This window comes from Acanthochromis polyacanthus, chromosome 8 (assembly GCF_021347895.1).
Source record: "Acanthochromis polyacanthus isolate Apoly-LR-REF ecotype Palm Island chromosome 8, KAUST_Apoly_ChrSc, whole genome shotgun sequence".
Taxonomy (NCBI): domain Eukaryota; kingdom Metazoa; phylum Chordata; class Actinopteri; family Pomacentridae; genus Acanthochromis; species Acanthochromis polyacanthus.
In genome coordinates, this window is record NC_067120.1 from 29151490 (window position 1) to 29168152 (window position 16663).

Sequence of the window (16663 nt, forward strand, 5' to 3'; positions counted from 1 at the left end):
ATGTGCCTGCCTGAGGTGTGACTTCCTGTGAGCTTTACACAGGACTACAACTCACTCTCTGCAGACAACAGGTCTGAGTTCTTGCTCAATTTATGCTGAGCTTTGAGTTTTATTAATTCAGCTTATTAAATTTATATTTCATAATAGTACAACAATATCATAATTTAATTATTTGTATAGGCAGATTAATCTGATTTTATCCTATTTTAATCTAGGATCCTCATAGGTTTATATAAGATTTCTATGCCTGTCCCCAATTTACTGTTAATTTAGACATAGTTGATTACATTTTCTTTTTAAGTATTTTTCTTAGAACATATATTCTTATCTTAATTCCCCAATATTGTTTTATGGTTTAATACTTTAACTTTTATTCTTGTTTAACATCTAGCTGTTGTTGAACCTTTTGCCCTGTCTCTGTCCTCGTGAGTACGTGAACAAGGTTGCACAGTCTTTCTGCCATAACCGCAGACCCCCCACTTTCTTCCAGGTATTGGCATAGTTTTAACCGGATGTTCTTTATTTGTTAATTGTTGTAAAACTGTCAACCTGTCCACACTAAAACTGCCATCCTAGATGCTATTCTTATTTCAGTTTGTTAGTTTTGAAGCGAGGGGAGAGTTTTCCCCTCAGCTCTTTGAAAGGTCAGTTGTAACCACAAGCCTTTAGTCAAGTGGAGCATCAAGCATTTACCTTAAACACACTTTCCTTTAAGTTAGATGTTGAAACTTGCACAACCTGCTTAGATCAACACTTTTCCAGGTTATGAGCTAGAACTCAAACATGCATTCATAAGCACTTTATTACATTTGATTATAGGGTTAATACAAGTTGCAAGCACACATAATATGATCAACGAAGGTTAATGATGAATATAAGTAATAAGTAAAAGAGTAATTAAATGATGATTGTAAGTAATGAATAAAATAATAACATGATGATCATGAGTAAAAGCAAAGTAATTAATATGATGATTGTAAGTAAAAGTGATAAATGATGATCATAAGTAATAAATGTGATTATAAAGTTAATAAAATGATGACTGTAATTGATAAGCAAAAGAGTAATTAAAATGATTATAAGTAATAAGCAGAAAGCAATAAAAACATGATAGTTTAATGTATATGTAAAATGAATATTCCCCACAGACTCATTGTGAGAGTATGAAATCCATCATCCACATTATTGTGACAATAGTTTGATTTTGTTACTAGGCCTTATGTGAGTCACATGAAATGACAGTGTCTGTCATTTGGCTAGACAATCTTGTGATGCATAGTTAGAACTGACTTGAGGGTGCCCGGAGAGCTCAACAGGTTAAGCAGGGCTTCCCCAAGGCAGCGGGCCGGGTTCGATTCCTGCTCACAGCCCTTTGCTGCATGTCTTCCCCCCACTCTTCTCTCTCCTTTCCTGTCGGTCTCCACTGTGCCAAAAAGGCAAAAAAAATAACATGAAAAGAAAGAACTAAATTGAATCTTGAATAAGAAATTGTCATCTGACCAACTCATACACAAATGGACAGTGATATTAAGCATTTCAATTAAGCTTTCACATAGTCTGCAGGGTTCTCACCAGAATTTTTTTTCAGCATGGCAGCATACTAGTTTCACATTAAACTTTTGTAAACTTGACAAAACCATAAAACATTTATTTTAGATTGACTTATTGTCCCTCATTGTGTGTGTTGTACACTACCAGTCAAAAGTTTGGACATCTTCTCATTCAATGTTTTTTATTTAATTATTTTATACATTGTATATTAATACTTAGGACATCAAAACTCTAAAAGAAGATGTGCAATTATGTTGTAAGCAAAAAAGGGTTAATTTGCAGTATTAATCTACAATGCAGAAAATATTACAAATAAATAAAAAGCACTGAATGAGAAGGTATGTCCAAAACTTTTGACTGGTACTGTACAACACGCACAATATGACACCAACATTATCAAACCTTGTGCCTTCATCAGCTAGGTGCTAAATGATAAAGACCTTCATTCTGTATTCAACCTTTTTTTGCCACAGAAGCCGGCACCTTTTCCTTCAAGACTTGGTCATTGTTTAGGTGATCTTGACTACAACAGTAATGTACGATAAATAGCTGGTTGTACCAAAACACTGGTTGGCAAGATGACTCCCAGCATGCAGAATGTTGGCAAAAGAGAACTTGACAATGATTCAACGCACTGTGTCACAAGAGATTCTAAACAAGAAAAAAGTGAAATATGTTACCTGGTGAAGTATGCCACGTCTTGAGTTCAATAAAAAAAAGACTTTTCTATTTTTTAAAAGAGAGAGAGAGAGCAACACAACAAAGAGCTTCTGAAAAAAGACTCTTCAGGTCTGTATTTTTATATAGTAAATCAAGAGCAAATACCCTACTGTTCTACTTAGATGTAATACAGTCACTGTAAGGTTGTACAATTTTAAACCATTTGAAATTTAAGTGATATTGCACAGCGGTGTAGTCCCTTCAGTTATATACTGCACATGAAAAAGGCTAATACAATCACGCAAAAATGTAGCAGATGTTAGGGGATGCTGTCTGTCTGTGGACTGACATTTCTTCCATCCTCTTGTAGGTTCCAGGGGTATTTATATCTCGTCTGGTCCGTGGTGGGCTAGCAGAGAGCACAGGGCTGCTGGGTGTTAACGACGAGATTCTCGAGGTGAACGGCATCGATGTTGCAGGAAAATCTTTGGATCAGGTAAATATAGAGCCAGAAATTAACCTCATGGAAACCTGAAAGCCCACACAAAAGTCAATAAATACAGAATTATATTCAGAATTTCTGAACCAAATACCAAAATTCTGTTTGTCTGTTTGTGTTATATAAATTATATATGTTACCTCACATAACACACATATGATCATTCTAATAACAGAAAATCAGTTCTAATAACAGACCGCCATTTATTTTGCCTGTAAATTAGAACATGAAATTGTACTGGATTAGTGTATGTTAGGATTTTTGAAACAAAACGTGGCACATTGAAGGTGTTTAATGCAGTAATATTAAATAATGTGACCTCACAAGGAACATACAGTTATTAACTAAATATTCAATGAAATCAATGTAACATGTGGAAGTCAGTGGAATACCATAACGCAGCTGGGTTGCAGGAATGGCCCGATCTTACGAGGGTATTGACCTTGATTATATTTGAAGGAGAGGAAACTTTCTTTCAAATATAATCTTTGTCTTTGTTTTTGCAATTTTTCTAGTGTTTCTTCACACATTCCCGAAGTGAGAGTCTGACTGTGATTTCAGGTTACAGACATGATGGTGGCCAACAGCCACAACCTCATTGTTACAGTGAAACCGGCTAACCAGAGGAACAACGTTGTGCATCGCGGGAGTAAATCTTCAGTGGGAAACTCTGGTTCGGTGGGCTCAGCTGGTTCTGCTCTGTCACATGACTCACCAAGCCCTGCCTCTCAGAGCAACCCCATTACTGCGAGGTATGTAATGGACAGGACAAATTTTATGCAATATTGTACTTAGCTATAAGATTACATTTTTTCTAGTGATAGTTCAGTACTTTTGTGGCCCATGGGTAAAAACATGTTCAGCATTTTCCAAATGTCCACAGGTGTTACCAATACTGAAATATATTGTGGCCCTCCATACTAATGATAGTTTATTACTCACATTTTTATTGACTGCAGCAGAAAGATGTCACACAATTGCACTGAAGTCGGCCCAGTTCAGTCAGAGTCCCTGAATTTCTGCCACTTGACTGTTTTGACTGAATTGTTTGTCATTTACAATATTTGATGCAAACATTTTTTGTGCAAATTTTTAAATGAGACATATCATGAATTTTGATGAAATATCGTGACTTTAAATTTAAATTTGGTTAGTTATCCAGACAGAGATGCACAGCAGGGAAATTAGTGGAATGACCGTCCATTGGAAGGTTGAAAATCTGACACTTCGTTTTGTTTTTACAATTACTGGCTCTCATTAAAGGTGTAATTTTGGTGATTTTTAAAAGGTAACATGCCTTTTCAACTCATTAGTGGGTTTTGGGATGCAGAAGGTTTAACATGATGTAGGTTCAGCACCTTCAAGAGGGCACACATTTTCAACAATCATACATAAACTGTGAACAGCAAAAGATTGTTTTTCTATAAATAATGGATTAAATGACAGAATGAATGAATGTAGAGTGATTAGTATGATACATAGTCGCATAATGTCATTTTATGTTCTGTCCAGTTTTGTATGTATGAAAGAGATGGCACTAGCTGTGGCTCTTTCAGTCACTTTCATGGGTATATTTGATTGACAAATGTTAATGTTATGACACCACATATGTAGCTTTTCCCTGCCAGTTTGAAAGGCTGCTCCAGACGTGGGGGAGCCAGAAGTGGAGCAGCACAGAGTAAAGTCTTAACATTCTCAAAAGCCACTTGATACTGGGCAGAAACGATATTTAACCAAAAGAGGAAAAAAACTCCATAAGAACCAGGTTCAGGGAAGGTTTCAATCTGGCTCCACTGGTTGGGATGGAGGGGATGGGGATAGCAGGACAGAAGGTGGAGAACATCCATCCATCTATTATCTATGCACCACTTAATCCTCAATAGGGTTGCGGGGGGCTGAAGCCTCTCCCAGCTGAGTTGGGATGAAGGCAGGGACACCCTGGACAGGTGGCCAGTCTATTACAGGGGCTACACAGAGAGACAAACAAGCACACTCACACTCACACCTATGGACAATTTGGAATAACTAATTAACCTGAGCATGTTTTTGTACTGTGGGAGGAAGCCGTTGTTGGTGGAGAACAGATAAGCAGTTTAGACAGAACAATGAACATGTTAGAGGTTCGTGAGACCAGAAACTGCAGATCAGAGATGTGTAGCTCCAGATCCAGAGACACCTGCACAGAGAACAAACATAGGACCTCAGTGGGGAAACACAGAGTTAGTGATATGTAATGGTAATATATAACTGTATGGAAGAAAGAGGAGAGGAGCTCAGTGCATCATGGGAATCCCTAACCAGTCTAAAAATATAGCATCATACCTAAGGGACACCTCAGGTGATCCTGAGCCACCCTAACTATAAGCTTTATCAAAGAGGAAAGTTTTCAGCCTAACCTTAAAAATAGAGAGGGGGTTCGCCTCCCGAACCTAACCTGGGAGCTGATTCCATAGCAGGCAGAGCTGGTAACTGAAGGATCTGCCTTCCATTTTACTTCTGGAAACTCTGGGAGCCACAAGAGTTTCTAAAGTCAGGTCCATCGCGAAAGGTCTGCATTTGCTTTCAACCTGACGGGGCCAGGTGGAGTAATTACAGCTGTGAGAAGGGCCATTGGAAGGACTGGTGTCATCTGGTGAAATCAACAACTATGCATCAGGTCTATAAATATTTGGGCATTTTCGACATAGGAATATTTTACAGTTGTGCTCATAAGTTTACATACCCTGGCCAAATTTGTGAAATATTGTCCTTTATTTTTTAGCAAATATGTTTGTTCATGGAAACATTTTTTTTTTTCACTTAGGGCTGGTGTTCAGACAAAGCTATTTATTTTCATGCAATTGTATTTGCTCTGATGATTCATGTTTTCACTAAAGAATGGAGCACATTTTTCAAATTCTGCCAGGGTATGTAAACTTATGAGCACAACAGTATATGTGCCCACCACTTTTCAACGGACCAAAAGGAAAAGGGCAGGTGGCTGCTCAGCTGTTCCATGACCAGGTGTGTGTAAGAGAACAGCATGGAGAAAGAAAGAACTGCTCAAGATCCAAAGCACACCAGCTCATCAGTGAAGCATGACGTTAATGGCGTCAACATGTATGGCTGCCAGTAGAACTGGTTCTCTTATATTTATTGATGATGTGACTGCTTACAAAAGCAGCAGGGATGAAATTCTGAAGTGTTTTGGAAAATATTATCTGCTCATAATTCAGCCAAATGCTTCAGCACTCATTGGACGGCACTTCATGGGCAGATGGACAATGACCTGAAGCATACTGCGAAAGCAACCAAAGAGTTCTTTAAGGCAAAGAAGTAGAATGTTCTGCCAATAGTCAAGTCAATCACCAATTGGAGCATGTGTTTGACTTGTTGAAGACAAAAACTGATGGGAAAATACCCCAGAGAACAAGCAGGAACTGAAGACAGCAGCAGTAGAGTCCTGCAGAGCAAACAAGTATCTCCTGAGAGGGCAGGACATGAACTGGTGAGGGCTGATCCTGAGATGCCAAGCTCAGTAAGTGTGGAGAAGAGGGATGTGGGTGGTTTACCTGTGTCAGAAGCAGCTGACAGATCTAAACAGCAAAAGACAGTGCTCAAGTATTTTAGACAAGACGGACATAAGTGAAACTGGTCTGTAGTTGTCGACCTGCGCTGGGTCGAGTGTGGTTTTTTTGAGTATTGGAGCGACTCGAGCTTGCTTAAGTACAGTGGGGGACATACCCATAGCAAGTGAGGAATTGATGGTGTTTGTAAACTGCAGGTTAAGTGCTGGGGAAATGGGATGTAAGAGGTCTGGTGGTATCAGGTCCAGTGGACAAGTAGTGGGACAACAGTCCCACTATTGTCACTACAATAGTTTAGAAACGTTCTCCTCAGTCAGAGGGGAGAATGAGGAGAGCGTGGCTCCATTAGCTGGCAAGTGTACGGTGAGTAAGTCAGGCGCAGAGAACTGGTTACTTAATTGCACACAATTTGTCCGTGCAAGTATGCTTGAAGTGAGCAGAGTGGAGGATGAGGGTTAGGAGGTGGTTGGGAGGAGTGGTTTGTCTAAATGACAGAATGAAGCAGTAATGTTATGTCTTCCATGTCTGAAAAGGGCTGTAGTAGAACACAGTGGACATGTTTGCTGCTTGTGGAGACCGAAGGCCACAGCTAAAAACTGAGGAAAAAAATGAATGCTGAATTTACATTCATATTGGTGGACGCCCATCCATCCATCCCTCAGCTTTACCTGATTCCTCTGACAGATGGTTGCAGACCTAGAGCCTGATCCAGCTGGACATTGGGTAAAAGGCAGGGCATGCCATGAAAAGGACGTCAGTATGTCACAGCGTTAACACAAAGAGACAGACAATCATGCATCCTTATACCTATGGTCAATTTAAGTTTACCAGCTAGCCTGCCCTGCATGTCTTTGAACTGTGGGTGGAGGCAGCATAAGAAAAAAACTGATGAAAAGATTAGTATTGTTTTGTTCATCACAAAATGTTAAACTTCTGGATTCATTCTAAAATCATTTGCCATGACATTTGTTGTTATTTGTTGTTATAGCAACAGCATTGCTGAGGGCGACAGTGATGATGAAGATGATGACGGCGACCTCATTCTGGAGAATGACTGCCTGACACCCTACGACTCCCACAGGGTAGCTAACAGCAACAGCACTAACCTCAACAGAGACTCACCAAGCAACAGGCCGCACAACTTCGCTGTGGGTAGGCCCTTCCCACAGAGTGTTCTCGTTGCCGAACAGCATTGGAGCATCCCTGAGTGACAGCTCTGTGATGATGTCCAATCACAACGGAAACCCTTCCCACACAGCTAGCAGCAGTCAAGAAAGCATGAGAGAGGACGGCAACACAGTAACACTGTAACCATGACAGCAAATGATACACTGACTGTTACAAAGGGATTATGGAATGTTACAGTCACAGTGCTGTAACCATGACGATTCCAGATAATTGTGTCAGATGACAGACTCAGCAGCATCTTTTCTTCTCAAGGTTCTGCCTGTTGATCCCCTGTAAGTTTCCCTTTTTAAAGTTAAAGGGAGATGTGGACAGTTAAGTGCGCTGACAGGACCACACAAACCTTGTTCAGAACAGTCTACGAATTTCTTACCTCTTGTCAGCCTTGGTGGATCATTTCCTGAGGCAATATATAGAGCTGAATAGTCAAGTTCTGGAAGATATATGTATGTATATGATGTTATGTATTGTGTACATATATCTATATCTATATGTCCATAGATAGATAGAAAGATAGATAGACAGATATAGAGATATAGATATATATCATATATATGCTCCTGCAAAAGCCATATGTTGGTTTGATGTCAACAAGTTAAGTTAAGATAATGTCTGTATCCAAAATGCTTGTCAAGTACTACAAAACCTGCAAACCTACTGGTGCACCAATCAGATCATCACTAATAACTGCAGTTTAAGTGGCCATCTGAACAAACCAAGACATTGAAAGATATATAGTCAATAACAATATAGTGTTTAACATTAAGGTTCAATTTTCACACCAGAACAACTGTGTCAGTTTAGTAGCTCCATGATTTTGATATCTCTTTGTCTGTCTGTGGTTTATTTTGTCACCCAGTTCACAGCACATGGTGCACAGATGGAAGCTGAGCAACAGGCAGGTGTGAGGTCACTAAAAAGAAAGTTGTTGGTATTTTGGTGGAATGGAATATGTGACTTAATGCTACAAATAGATGCCTTAGAACTATGTCTGTTTCTGGCGCAGCGTTACTTTACTACCACTTGGATGATTGATCAACGACAGCAAGTTACAGGGCTAGCAGCAAAAGCACAACAGTAACTGAATCAAGTGCTACTTGCCGTACAGCCATTGCATATAATTGGTGTGTGAAATAAAGGTTCATTATGATCAAAACAGAAACATCAGTAAATCAGTTTAAATAAATATATATCAATTGATATGGTTGTTTAAGCTTCTTCTTTAGTTCAATAAACACCTGCAACCTCTGAAGGCAAAAGGACACACTTCTTAATAAACTTGAAGCCTCTGATAGTGGAAATCCATCACCCGAGCACTGAGAGCCGTGCTGTGATTGGCTAAGAGAGCATTTATTAATCACCACACCCTCCTTGTTTCTATAGTTATATTGACAGTGCTGTTGCATGTCCATGAAGCAGAATAGCAAGTGGAGACGGCAAGCAGTTTGTACACAGAAGAAGTGCCGTCCCACACTGTTGGCACTGAAATAGTGCAACAACCAATGGAACTGAACGTAATTTACCTACAAATCACAAATCAATGATCTACTTGCCATTTTTATTTTCTTTTTTCATTCCTTCAATTTTTTTTCAGCAAATAATCACCACCTTCTTGGCAGTTTAACTGAAAGCTTAACATTTTTGAAGTAATATTTTTGTACATGTAATTCCACAGCAACATGCTCTGGGTTGTGGTCAAGAATGTGGTCAGTTCTGCTATGTTGTAAGGCTAAGATTTCGCCTTTTTGATCAGGCACAAGTCTACGAACACAGTCACTTATGTGACTTTTAGAACTATTACAGAATAAACAGTGAGGGGCTGGAAAGGTGTGATTTTTATGTGATGTTCACTCTAAATTTGTTAATCTCATAAGCAGAGACTTCAGTTGCTCTTAGGCCAAACAAAATACAGAAACGTGCCGTCAAGCATCGGTATCAGGACAAATAATAATATTTCTGCCATGTGGAATGCTCCTGTGCTGTTATCTGGCTCATATAAGATTGTGTTTCGGTGTGTATGTCTTGAAGCTGGGAGTATCCTTACAGTCAGAAATGCTGGGTGATGTTGTCACACACTGCGTTCTTCATTCTGTCACATTCTATGCTTCATATTTCACCAAAATATGATTAATCAGAAATCAAATTGAAAAATTGTCCAAAAACAATCACCTATATTGCACACAACAGGAAATGTACAAATCGTCATAAAATCTCTTCATCTTGGCCTTGGCTAACACCCATCTTACTGTATTCTCTACTCATGAAACCTAAATCATATCCTCTGATTCTAATTTTTTGAAATCTTGAAATTTTATACAGAATTTCATTGCATCTAACAGCTTGTGCTCAGCAGCCTCTGATAGTCAATCAGAGGTCCTCAACCCTGTTTTTGTTGATACATGCAGCTTATCCTGTCAGCACCTTTTGCTCCGTGGAATAGTGCGACGCCACCCGGCAAGGCTGTGCCAGCACGTCACTCCTGGATAGTATGTGTTCATGTGCAAGCTCCATAGCGCTACAGAAGTGAAGGGTTAAAGAGGGAGCCTATGAAACACCGAAAAGACTTTCAACTGATTCATTGCTCATGAATCGACAGTAATCAATGAACCATGAGAATTGTTATGAAGCTGTTAGTTTGTGACAGAGTCCAACAATGCTCTGACCCCCAGACCAACCTGCTCTCTCACAGGCAGGTCAAGCGATCGCCGCTTTTTCCAGTCCTGCTTCCACTGATTCACATAGTTACAGCTGCCACAGATCCATTCTCGTTTGTCATTTGTTCCGTATTTTCACAGCAAAACCAATAATAACAGAATTAAAGTTGGACACTGATAGGTTTGTCAGCATTGAGTATTTATCTGAGGCAGTCAAACTATTTTACAGTTATATCCAACAAATGGAGTGTCTGATCCCACTGCTATCCTGTGTGTGTACAGTACAGCCTGCTTTAACTACAGTATATCCCTGCTGTGGCAGTGTATCATTCAAATTACAACTAAAATGTGAGTTTAGGGCTGCCAGTGAAGGCAGAGCTACCAAGTAGACATCTCTAATCAAACCTTTAATATCATTCAATGAGGTACTGAGTTTTGGAAGTATGTCTGTTTGATGCTAAACCAACATAAATTGTCAGCAGACCACATGAATTTTTGCTGAACATGCTGCTTGGTAGGATACTTCTAGACGAAAAGAAAAACACGAGTGCTCAAGTTTACCTGCCAAGTCCACTGATGCTGTTCAGCAGCCAGGAAGGAAAATCAAGTCTGCAAGACATTAATATGTCTTTTCACACTTTTATGTCAACAGCTGCTTATCGCACACACACACACACACACAACACACACACACACACACACACACACACACACACACACACACACACACACACACACACACACAAAACACACACACACAAAACACACACAAAAAATCTTCTTAATGTATGTTATTGTAAAATAGAAATTTAAAGATAATATCTGTAATGTCCCTATAACAAAGTATAAGAAGATTTTCATTACCTGAGAAGTTTTATGTAAATTGACGTTTTATAATATGTGTAAAATATGGAGACTATTTTTCATATTCTTGTACTTTTCAATTGTGTATGAGAGGAGACAGAGGACTAACATGAACAGTGTGTATGTGTAGGCTGCTCTGATTTTGTTATGATTGACAGTGTTTGTTTGTTTTGAGGCAAATGTGATTTTAACAGCCTCGCTGAACACGAGTGGCATCTTTTTCTGGAGGCAGCAGGTCCACATTTATGTTGGACCTAAATTTGATTACATTTAATTTTTCTTAAATGTTCTGAGTGCATGCCTAAATGTTCAGTGTTCATAATGAAAATCCAGAGAATGTTCCGAAAATGAAGTAGCATTGGTGTGCATGCCGGCACAGTCAATCCGAGGGTCAGGTTAGGTTGCTTCTCATGGCTTATAACTGTATCCATAACTGTATTGATCGTTTTGTTGTTGCCTGTTGTATTTTGTGTCCCTTACAACAAGCACAGGGGTTTACAGTGCTGAGACAAACACTTAGCAGCTCATGGTCATTGTAAGTCAAAGACTGAACAACCTAAACAAAATCTACTGGGCACACAGTTGGACAAACTGGATCTCCACCAGGGATCTCAAAGATGCCAGACACACTATCATGTAATGTAGGCTTAGTGTTTAATTGTACATTTGCACCACAAAGGTGCAATATAAGTGAAACAATGATGGCCATGAAAGTGGTTCCTGCATTTGAACCTCATCTTAAGGCCTTTTCTTGTTTGAAGGACTGGAGAAGCTGTAATATATTATCGATGTCCGTATGACATGCAGTGTTTTCCTCATTAAATCCGTGTGTAGCCCACAATCACAAACTAACTTAGAGAAGGATGGTGGCTTATGAGGCAACTGCTGCTCATTCTGGCTGCATGAACCCTTTGTACAGACCAGCATTGAAAGAACATGCTAAAATTCATTCCTTGAGTCAGATGAAAAGATGACTGTACCTCTGTTTATCTAGTGGCTTGGATTCAGGACATGTTTCTTTTAGCTTAGCTCAAAGAATAGTCTATCTCCAACTCCGAAAGAGTAACAATTACTGTACATTCATTTCCCTTGTGGAATTCTTGTTAAACCCTTTTCTATACAGAAAAGAGTTCAACAAGAAATGGCTAATGGCGCCTGTGTGTTCATTATCTTTTGGGCTTCATGTTATCCGGCCAGTCAAGATGTCTAGCAATGATATTTGTATGAACTCTGAAAAGTTAGTTTAATTTTTCAAATGGCCAAATTATTAAAGGGGAACTTCGTTTTTTTTTCAACCTGGGGTCTGTTTCCATATGTAATTTCATACATGTGAGTGATGGAGAAATGAATTTTCGACATAGCTCCAGTATTTAGCCAGGCAGGCAGCTTAGCAGCTCAGCTAGCAGCTCGGCTAGCGAAAAGTATGGGGCAGCTGCCCCGCCCCCCCCCCCCCCCCCCTCCCCCCCCCCCCCCCCCCCCCCCCCCCCCCCCCCCCCCCCCCCCCCTCGTCAAAGTCCGCCCTAACGTGCTTTTGCCCCACACTGACCGGCTCAGATAGTCTCAATGAGTGTCCCACAACATACTAGAGATGAGAAGTGAACAAAAACCTCCACATTACCTGACGATCGCTCTTTGTTGCGGTCTGTATCCAAATCTCTGGACGCTAGAAAGCAAATCTCGTTCCGAAATCGCACGATTTCGGATTTGCGATTGTGTGTCTCCACTCACAGCTTCTTATAAACGCTTTGTGGTTCTATCTTTGCCTTGTCTTAGTGGGCTCACCTGATTGAAAGAATTTTGAAAAGCATGTTGTTCTATTATGCTAGTTTCCAAACTACTACGCATGTTTTGTGTGAGTTGAATTGGTCATCAAAATCATTTGAGCCAGTGGTGTTATTTTTTTCAATCAGTTATCATTTGGTCTCTGTGCTAAGCTAGGTCAAACACTTTCTAGGTGTACCTGTGATAAACGTACAAAGATGGCACTGATACTGATCTTCTTTGACTCTGGATAGGAGCACAAACGAGGATATATCTTAAACTATTGTAGTGCTCCTTCATTCAATAGTGAGGAGAAGCTTCAGTCCATGTAACCTTAATCTGATAATGATCTAATAATGCTAATAATTGGGATAAAGTGCATGCACAACACTAAAACATTAAAATAATTGTTTTACCAGTAAAAACAATTATTGCTAAACTGAGTTGACTTTGGCCCTACCCCATAGTGCCTCTGGAGGAAAAATCCACTCTAAAGTGTATCCCTGATGCTAATGCCTGATACCCGATGGCAAAGAACCAGTTCATGCTTGTGATGATCATGTTGCCAAACCCCACAAAGTGACATCACTGTTGAATTCTGTGTTTAGTCTGCTTACAGCAATACAGCAGGTCAGCTTGGAGACATTTGGACAAAGATGTCTTCCTGACTGCACTCAGTTTGAAAAGAAATCAAGAAGTGCCTTTTTTAAGTGAGGATCCTTAAGTTTCATTGGATGTTATGTCTTGTGTGATGTGCTGTACACAACGGAATCATGTCAGTGTGTTGAAGGGTAGACACATGATGTGTGACCTGCAATCAGCACACAGCTGCTTTCTGTAGGAGTTTTTAACACTGTGAATGTCATTTAGAGATCAGATAGGATGATTATCAAACTATGATGTTATGCTAATAAAGTATTATTAAGAGGCACAAAGACTTATCTTTCTTCCCTGCCATTATGTTTTTATCTTCTTTTTTCTTAGTTTTTTGTTCCTATGTCTTTATTTTTTTCATTATCTAGTCATATTCTCACTTCTTTCTTCCATTTCTTGGAGCAGTCTTATTGATTTTACTTGTATTTGTTTTTCATTTGTCTTTTGTTTTTACCAGCAGCATTTCCTTTCTGTCTTCCTGCCCCCTTCCCATCTCTTTTCTGCGACTGTATTTCCTCCTTTGCTTCCATTTTTTATTGCTGAAATATATTTTAATTGCCATTAACTATTAATGTATTTTAATGTGAATGTTGTTTTCCGTGGATCTTTGATACAATGATGCTCATACTTCATTAGACTTCAAAGTATCACCATGTTTGGGTGTGGTCAGACATGCAGAGGTGGAACAGCAACACAGAACTGCACCACAAATATTGAGCTAAATGCTGCACAACAACAGCTATAATTAAAACGAATTATGCCATTTAAACAAATTAAGCCAAAGCAGCATCAGATAATAAGAGGTAGTCACTAATGCTGGACAATAGACACAAAATAAAAGTTGGTCCTATTCTGAATATATGAGAAAAAAATGTTTTCAATCAAGATTTAAACACTTGAAGTGCAAATGGCATCCTGACCTGGAGAAGGAAGCTGTTTCAAAGTTCCAGAGCTGTCACTGAGAAAGCCCTCTTGGCCTTATGTGCCAGTCTGTGATCAAGGAACGTTCAAAAAAGCTAGTCTAATGGCCTAAGCATGTGGCATGGGACATAAGCGTGCAACACATCGGAAAGATAGGCTCGAAATAGTACATTCAAGCACTTGTAAACAAGTGACAATTCTACAGTTCTTTGATTTCATTTATCAAACGCTTTTATCCAAAGTGATGTACATCTGAGAGTAGATACAACACAAGCAAGTGACACAATTTTAACATAAATTCTTTACTGAAGTAGTAGCTAGTAGTTTAATTTTAAAATTAAAACAAAAATATGAGAGTGAAGTATCCAAAATCCATCAAATCTCAATTTTATTTTCATTGAGATTTTAAAAAATTAGCAAGAGCCAAGTTTTGAACATCAGCCAAACAACTTAGCAAGGAATTTAAAGCAAGTGACAGGTATCATTGGCATAAAAGTCATACTTGACTAAGAAGAGTGATTACCTATACTGATGAACAAAAAAAAAATGAACTTTCAGTGTGGAAGGATTGCCCTTGGGATATAAGAGATGACAGAAAAGACAGGAGAGCAGAATGGTATGGCAGCTGTATCAGTGGCAGCAGTGAGATCAAGCACAATAGGGACAGTGGACTTATTAGGATCCACAATGAGTTAAAGAGTCAGCGCAGTAAATTATTTGATTATACAAAATTTATCAGTTGTATGCCAATGCAAGAAATTTCAACATAATTTACTTTAAAAAACAAATGCAAGTCCTCCTTCTCTGTTTCGTTGTAGAGATGCAGTGAATAAAATATCAAATACTTATTTCCCTGTGTTCAAAAGAATGGATCCAGTTTCTATTTTTGTTCAGGTTTAGCTCATAACTAATGAGAGATCAGCCCAAGAAAGCAGCTACACCCTCTCTTCCAAGCATGGTCACATCTCGTTTCAAAAGAACTCAGATGGTGACAGCCAAAATTCCAAAGTTAGAGTTCTAAACTTCTCCACAAAGCAACATCTGTCTTTTTATACAGTTTGTGCTTTTATCCAGCAGAGAGCAGCACAGTAGATCTCTTTACAGGAAGTTCACTGAAGTTCTTTGAGGGGCAACAAAAAAATCTCAGGCCTCCTTCGAGGTGAATGTGGGGTTAAGTTCACATATCACCCTCTAAGCCTTCCTGTCAATGAAAAAAACTAAGAAATGTGCAAGCTGATTCCAGCATCAATGTGATGAAATGTAGCAATGTGATCAGTGTAAACAGAGGTGATATCCACCCCCGTTTAGGGAAACCAAGCACTGCTGCTGTTTATTTAACTGAGGTTAATAGAGACTGTTTATATGGCTGGAGGAAATGGGGCTTTGAGTGGTTGAAGTTGTAATGAGAGGTAACAGTGTTCAGACGGAAGCTCTCTGACTCGGGTGTAACCTCAGCAGTTATTATCTCAAGTTAATGATAAAAAAATGAGTTCTCTGAAAACGGAGTAGGTATACTTTGTTAGTAAGGTTGGATGACCTTTTGCCCCAGAGCCACCTGACATACTTTCAACAAGTGGAATTTCGCTGGATTTTGGTTGATTTTTATGTGAATGTTCGTAAAGAAACATTTTTAACATTTCTTTTTTCCACCAAATAATGTTCAAAGATTGCCCAAAAATGTTGAAACTGTGGACATCAGAAGTTCCACTGTGAAAATATTTTTTTCCCCACATTTTCAAACTTTAAAATGGGTCAATTTGACCTGCAGGACAACACGAGGGTTAAACTTGTTTTGAGTTTCTTGTAAAACTCAACTCAAAACAAGACAATTTCAAGTTTGTTTGACTTAACATGATATTTAAGATGCGTTGTCTTAAAACAAGTCCCTCCATCTTGCTGAAATGTCACTTGTTAAGTTAATTTGTCTTAAATCAAGTGGAATGAGACATTCTGACTAAAAATAAGACAAACAGACTTGGTAAGATTTTGAGTTTTTTTCAGTGTACCACTACTAATATTATCAAAATGGTTCAAGTCCCACCAGATATGCAGTCAGCCATGTTGAAGACATCAAGTCATCGTTAGAGCTCTTCATAACACCATCGATTGAAAATGTTGTTCTTGGGATGACAAATTTAGAGGGGAAGCTTGTGTATGGGGACAGTTGGAAAAGCTTGAATGTAGTTGATTTGGAAGCCAACATTGGCTTGCTCAGTTTGGCAGGAGTCGTCAATTCAAAAGGTGAAGCAACAGCAAGCCTTTGGAATGCTGAAACAAGAAGGGCAATATTTCTTGTCACCCTGTTTCTAAAGATATTCCAAGTTTAGTTTTGTGCCATACATTTTGAT

At 39.1% G+C, this 16663-nt stretch overlaps 1 protein-coding gene across 1 annotated transcript in view; it reads left to right on the forward strand.

Moving 5' to 3' along the window:
* Window positions 1-7921, forward strand: part of pard6a (par-6 family cell polarity regulator alpha) — a 39846-nt gene extending 31925 nt beyond the window's left edge. Inside the window, 4 exon segments of the mRNA XM_022212045.2 lie at window positions 2582-2707; window positions 3272-3462; window positions 7265-7451; window positions 7453-7921. Coding sequence (XP_022067737.2) covers window positions 2582-2707; window positions 3272-3462; window positions 7265-7451; window positions 7453-7587 — 639 coding nt within the window. The 3' untranslated portion in view covers window positions 7588-7921.
* Window positions 7922-16663: the final 8742 nt, after the last annotated feature.